The sequence below is a fragment of the Etheostoma spectabile genome, chromosome 22, assembly GCF_008692095.1.
Source record: "Etheostoma spectabile isolate EspeVRDwgs_2016 chromosome 22, UIUC_Espe_1.0, whole genome shotgun sequence".
Taxonomy (NCBI): domain Eukaryota; kingdom Metazoa; phylum Chordata; class Actinopteri; order Perciformes; family Percidae; genus Etheostoma; species Etheostoma spectabile.
In genome coordinates this window covers 7,137,009-7,143,178 of record NC_045754.1, presented here as the reverse complement: position 1 = coordinate 7,143,178, position 6,170 = coordinate 7,137,009, and the positions used below count along the sequence as shown (strand labels likewise).

The window sequence follows — 6,170 nt, the reverse complement described above, 5'->3', positions numbered from 1 at the left end:
ATTTAGTTATTATAAAACTATTTGTTTTGCTGTTGTAGCCTATAGTATTTGTTTTGCTGTTCTTAATCTATGATTTCCCTGTGCGGCGTCCTTGAGTACCAAGAAAGGCGTCTTTAAATAAGATTTATTATTATTATTAAATGTCAATCTTACAGTATGGTAAGGTTTTTAAATAACAATAACATTTCCTGCATTATACAAGAACTTGAGTTCCACGTGGTTTTATCATATGAGGTCCAAAACAAGTATTTTACTTTAACTACAGCTTTTTTTTTAAATTGGTCTGTATATTTATATATATATATATACACACACACGTATGTAGCTGTTAAACCAGAAGAACAGGTGAGGCAACATGTCAAGGTTGTTATTTTTTAAACAACAAAAAGGATTACGTTCTAATCTAAAGCACTGAGAGAGAGCGACAAAGAGTTTTCTGGCATGTTTTTCACATCTATCATATGTCACAAAACCATGAACTCCAGTCATGAACTATATTTTACAGATAACAAAAGTAGAATAACTTTACCATGCCAACACCCTAGCCAGACTGGAGTTACACTGTAACAATGTAACAATGTGGGGTTAAGGTTCAGGAGCTATAATCTAATTCTTCAATGGTTGTGATCCACAGATATTATTTTATTTTATTTCATTAAGCCAAAAGTAAAAACACAAATAATAAAAATTGCACAGTAAAAAAAAAGTTATCAATAGGCCACACCAGTCCAAAGCATCACCTTGTTCCTATACAAAATAATTAAAGACATATTCCCTAAAATAGAGAATTGCCCCAAAGCTGTGGCATAAAAAAATTCTCAAGATTTTTTTTGTTTTGTTAGATTTATAAATTACATAAATTAATTTGAATCTAACTTTATTTATAACAAGATTATTACAGCCCAGGATTTCTGATATAAGGGATGCATACTTTTTATTTTACTGGTCACTTGACTTTATGTGACAATACAGCGGAAGTTTGATAGGAAAAGGGAGAGAGAGAGAGAGAGAGAGAGAGAGAGAGAGAGAGAGAGAGAACAACATTCAGCCACGGGTAGGAGTCGAACCCTGGCCACTGAAGCAAGGACTCAGCCTCAGTGTGTTGGGCGTATGCTCTGCCAAGAATACTACCAGGATTGTGGACCTCAACTTGACTGCTGTTTTGTCAGAGATCTGGTCTGTATGAGGAGCGCTGTTATGTAAAAACCAGAAGAACAGGAGAGGCAACATGTCAAGGTTGTTATTTAAATAACAAAAAGGATTACGTTCTCATTCAACTTGACTACTGCTTAATCAGAGAGACATTTTGTACTTTTTACTATATGTGACATTTATTCATATAAATAAGACTTTATTGACCCCCAGGGGATCACAACCTACCCAGCATCATATGAAATAATCTCATAAATAAACAACTAAATAAATAAATAAAAAAGAGCCCCACCTTCCAGCTGAAACACTAAAGTGATGTGCACCTAATGCATCGATAATTATAATCCAATAATCTGATAAAGCTTACATTATGCTGAAATGGGACATTCAACAAAATGAGTACCTTTACATTTGGTACTTTGATTTGATAGATACTTAGGTACTTTTACTTATATAAAAGGTTTTAAACGCAGGACTTTTACTTGTAACAGAGCCTTTCTACACCATGGTTTTTCCTTCTACTTTAATTAAAAGATCAGAGTACTTCTTCCAGTACTTCATGGAGTTTTCGTATAATTTCAGCTTCTACAATCATCGCTCCTGTCCTGAAGCAATGTCTGCCGTCTACCTCCTCCTGCTGCTGCTCCCTCTGGTGTCAGCGCAGACCTATCACTGGGGTCGCTGTCCTACGCCCAAGGTGCAGCCCAACTTCAACCTTCAACAGGTAAACACACACATGAACATACGTTCGCTCATTTTTATTTGTGCACTGAACTACACCGGACTAATGGGAGCTCTCTGTTGACAGTATCTGGGCAGGTGGTATGAGATTGAGAAGCTCCCTGCTTCCTTTGAGAAGGGAACGTGCATCGAGGCCAACTACAGCATAAGAAAAGATGGCACCATTCGGGTGCTGAACTCTCAGTTCTAGTGAGTATTGATTTAGGGATATTTAACATTAATTTGATGGTCAGTTTTTAAATCTGTCTGTGCTCTGTTAAGGGAAACTGGTAATTGTTTCTCTGTCTCTCAGTAAAGGCAAGGTGACGGTAGCAGAAGGGACAGCGGTGATTCCCGATCTGAGAAAACCTGCCCAACTTGGAGTCAGTTTCTCGTATTGTAAGCACTCTTCATCTTCATCTTCGCTGCAGACTGTCCTAGACTGTCTTCCCACTCTTCTTGTTCTTCTTTGTCACCTTGTGTAGTATTGTTATGAATGGGTTCAAATGTTTATGAGATAATGTTTATGATAATTATATCGTTAAAGTCATCATATAGGTCCTTAAATTGTTCAAAAAGACAGATATGTACGGTTCAGCAGACTTTCCACTTATCACTGAGATCATCCTGCTGAAAGAGCTCACATTCCTGGTGAATGATAGCATATCGGCTGACATGATGCAGCAGCCTCAGATCATTGGTTATGGAAACAACAATGTGCATGTGAGTCTCTAAGACATGTCATTGTCTATTCTGGTCCAACTATTTCTATTTATCATCAGATGTTTGTGTCCTTTTTCAGCTAACTTGTGTCACGCCACGTCACAGAATATCAGGCTTGGACCCAAAAGTGCAGAGTGTAAAGGCAAGGAGGCAGTCAGAAGGTCTAGAACGTTTATTGAAATTTAAAAAAAAGCCTACAACAACAGGTGTCCTGAGGCATGCAGGCAGGCAGGACAAAGGAATATCCTACACAAAATCCCCAAAACACATGGAAAAATGAAGACTTGGTAAAGGAAATGCCACAAGGACGGAGAGAAGCAGGGAATGACACAGGGAGGGACCACAATCAGACAACAGACAAAGAAAGCACAGGGACTAAATATACCAGGTAACGAGGGTAGTAACGAGGGAACTGTGACATGAGGACTGAGGAACAAGTGAAACACATGAGTGCAGGGCAGACAATTACAAAAGCGGGAAAATACACAAGGCAGGAAGTAAAACAGGACATGACACAGGAGAAACAGAGACTAAAAATAAAACAGTAACTGAAGCATTACAACACAAGCAAGAACGGTACTGGGAAAAACAAAACAGAATACTGCGAAACAGGAAAAAACGGTACAGGACAACAAGCAAACAGGGGAAGGAATAAAACCAATAACCCAACAAGAAAAACTACAACGAAAAGCCACAACCATGACAGCAGAACATGACTGGAGCAGCTGTCAAGGTGACAGTAGCCATGTTTCCATCCTCACGTTTTTATCCAAATTAAGTGATATTGAATGAAAAATGCCTCATGGAAACAGTCAAATTCGATGCAAAAATCAAATAAATGCCATAATTCATCAGGACCTCGCGAAAGAAATGGCCCACAAAGGTTACAATAAGCTGTGGGACGTCCTCCGGAGTAAATAGAAGGCACTCAAACGGCGAGACATGTCTCAAAAAAGAGTTGTCTCACAGCGGTGCCGGAGGGACAATAAAAGGCAGAAAAAAAGATAATTTCATTCGAAGTGGATGAAACCTTAGCTAGTGTTCAACAACATTTAGCTTGAGGCACCACTGGGCCTATAAGAGCTGCTGGCACAGCGCTGTTGATTCGCTGTTCGGTTTCATCGGTATGCAGATAATACTGGCATTTATTACCAACACCTCGAAACTCAAAGATTCAAAAATGTTCTCCCCACATAAGAAACCTAGAAAAAGACTTATGATTCTATTTAATGGTTTAATTTGGATTATTGTAATTCACTGTACTCCTGCATTGGTTATAATCAAACATCTTCCTAAAGCTAATAATAGCATGGCTCCTTGCTTCTTTTACAATAAATTGTTCATCTCCATGTGTGGATCGTAACACATTCACTTTCCCCTAAAATCAACAGGCTCAAGTTCAAATTAGCTAATGCAGCATGTTGTTTTATTTTGTTTTCAAAACTCTGCTTTAGAAATATAATGCATGTTAAATTTGTTTTGGGGACTTTTTCTCCCAGTTTCTCCCTACGCCCCCTACTGGATTCTGTCCACCGACTACACCAGCACATCCATTGTGTACTCTTGCACCAGCATCCTCAACATTTTCCACATCGACTACGCCTGGATCCTCGGCCGATCGCGCTTCCTGCCTCCGGCGACAGTGACTTACGCCAAAAATCTGCTGACGAACGAAGGGATCGACCTGTTCCGGATGAAGGCCACCAATCAGACTGGCTGCACGGATAACTAGGGATTCATGCAGACTGTAGCCAGTCACAGCACTCTGATTAAGCAGGGCTGAATATTTAATCAACAGAACCTTGTATTGCATAATGATAATATTAATGACTGCAGTATTCACATCGCAGTATGATATGCTTTGATGTCCATTATTTTTCCTGCATCATCCAGACCTCATGTGGTCACTATAACCATGACAATAGCTAGTTTAATCTGCTGTGTTAATAAAATTGTCAAGTTATTCATTGTTCACTGTGAATCTATTGTATTGTGATAATCTAGTAGAACAAGAAAACAAGCATTTGTGTGGTGATGGAAAAAAAAACATGTTGTTGATCTCTATGTACATTAAAGCTGTATCCATTAAGCAGATCATCTGGTGAGCATTGTATTGACTCTGAGCATCATTAAAAAGTTAAATGATTTTCTATTGTTTCTGTCCAAAGTGAGAATATAGCCAAAAGTTACCAGTTTTACCACAATTACATGGGAAATAATAAAGTTAGGGTGGAATAGCCATTAAGCAGTAAAACAGATAAAGTGTTTTAAAGTGAAAATTGAGAGTCTGCTGTTTCACTACTTCTTGGTCAATGATTGTACATTGACCAAAAAAGGACAAGAAGTCTTCAGAGCTTATAAGTAAAAGTAGGACTAAGATATTGTAAAAATAATCTGTTACTACTGTAAAAGTATTACATTTAAAAGCTTACTGAAGCAAACGTATTGGCATCAAAATATAATTTATACCAAAAGTAAGTACTCATTATGCAAAATGGCTAATTTTGGAAAATTATATAGTATATTTTTTGCATTATGATTATTGATAAATGAATGTATCGCTTATCACCTGGAAAAAAAAAAGATTTCTCTGTGTAAATCGTATGGGCAAGGCTTTGGCTGTGTGTGTGTCTTGTGTGGTGTTGGGTGGTGTATGTGTGTGTGTGTGTGTGGGTGGTGTGTGTGTGGGTGTGGGTGTGTGTGTGGTGTGTGTGTGTGGTGTGTGCTGTGTGTGTGTGTGTGTGTGTGTGTGTGTGTGTGTGTGTGTGTATGTGTGTGTGTGGTCCACTGGCTCTTCCTCCACTAAGCTCCACAGACCACAGTCAACCAGCAGATGAACAGCAGCCTCTCCCCGCACGGCTTCACGAACCATTTACAGGTAAACATCTTGACATGAATTTACTTGCAAAACTATGGTAAACTACAATAAATAGAGTAGTTTTTGAAGAAATTAAAAGGTAATTATATTGCATTAACCCGGACACTGTGCTGATAGAATGACCATTGGATTAAAACAAAGAGGCATTTTTGTTCCTTTAGGAGGGAAAGATGAAGCTGCTGGTCTGGCTCAGTGTTCTCCTCTGCCTCTTTGCCTGTCATCTCTGTGGTGAGTTTTTCCTTTTTTGATCTGTAATTTAAACTTCAGGTTTAATATTCTCTTGAAGGCAACAGTTGGCGTATTGTAGCTAAAGTTTGTATAGTGAAAACGTGGTGAAATAATGAAACACAATTTGCACATATAAATGTGTATAGCTGTGTATGAATCATATGTGATCCTCCCAGATGTGCCAGTGCTCTGTGGCAGAGCATTTGTTTTTTTTGTGACTGCATGTGTACAAAGAGGACTCTGTCCAAGGATGAATTCTTTATGCTTCTGACTGACTCTGTGTGTGTTTGTGTGTGAGAGAGAGAGAGAGAGAGTGAAAGAGAGTGAGCAATGGTCAGGTCAATATTTGAGGAGGTAGCAGGTATACGGCAGCCCTCTGGGAGGAATCCAAGTTTTCCACACTTGAATCCCTCCTTTGTGCTTGGGAAGCCTTGGAATGCTTGGGAATGTTAATTTTTTTTCTTCCCCC

General features: G+C 38.8%; 2 protein-coding genes across 4 annotated transcripts in view; both read left to right on the top strand.

The window, feature by feature from the left end:
* apodb (apolipoprotein Db) overlaps positions 1–4,689 on the top strand; it is a 4,877-nt gene extending 188 nt beyond the window's left edge. The window contains exons 2-5 of one of the 2 annotated variants that reach the window (XM_032504146.1): positions 1,735–1,876; positions 1,961–2,082; positions 2,186–2,271; positions 4,095–4,689. In XM_032504146.1, the coding sequence (XP_032360037.1) occupies positions 1,766–1,876; positions 1,961–2,082; positions 2,186–2,271; positions 4,095–4,327 (552 nt within the window). In that variant the 5' untranslated portion in view covers positions 1,735–1,765 and the 3' untranslated portion in view covers positions 4,328–4,689. The remainder of the gene's footprint in view (positions 1–1,734; positions 1,877–1,960; positions 2,083–2,185; positions 2,272–4,094) is intronic. The other variant, XM_032504147.1, reaches the window with a different exon arrangement.
* Positions 4,690–5,361: 672 nt separating this feature from the next.
* otos (otospiralin) overlaps positions 5,362–6,170 on the top strand; it is a 23,941-nt gene continuing 23,132 nt past the window's right edge. For both annotated transcript variants that reach the window (XR_004327534.1, XM_032504148.1), the window contains exons 1-2: positions 5,362–5,473; positions 5,635–5,701. Coding sequence is in view for 1 of the 2 variants with exons in the window: in XM_032504148.1 (XP_032360039.1) it covers positions 5,429–5,473; positions 5,635–5,701 (112 nt within the window). In the remaining variant the exon portion in view is untranslated. The remainder of the gene's footprint in view (positions 5,474–5,634; positions 5,702–6,170) is intronic.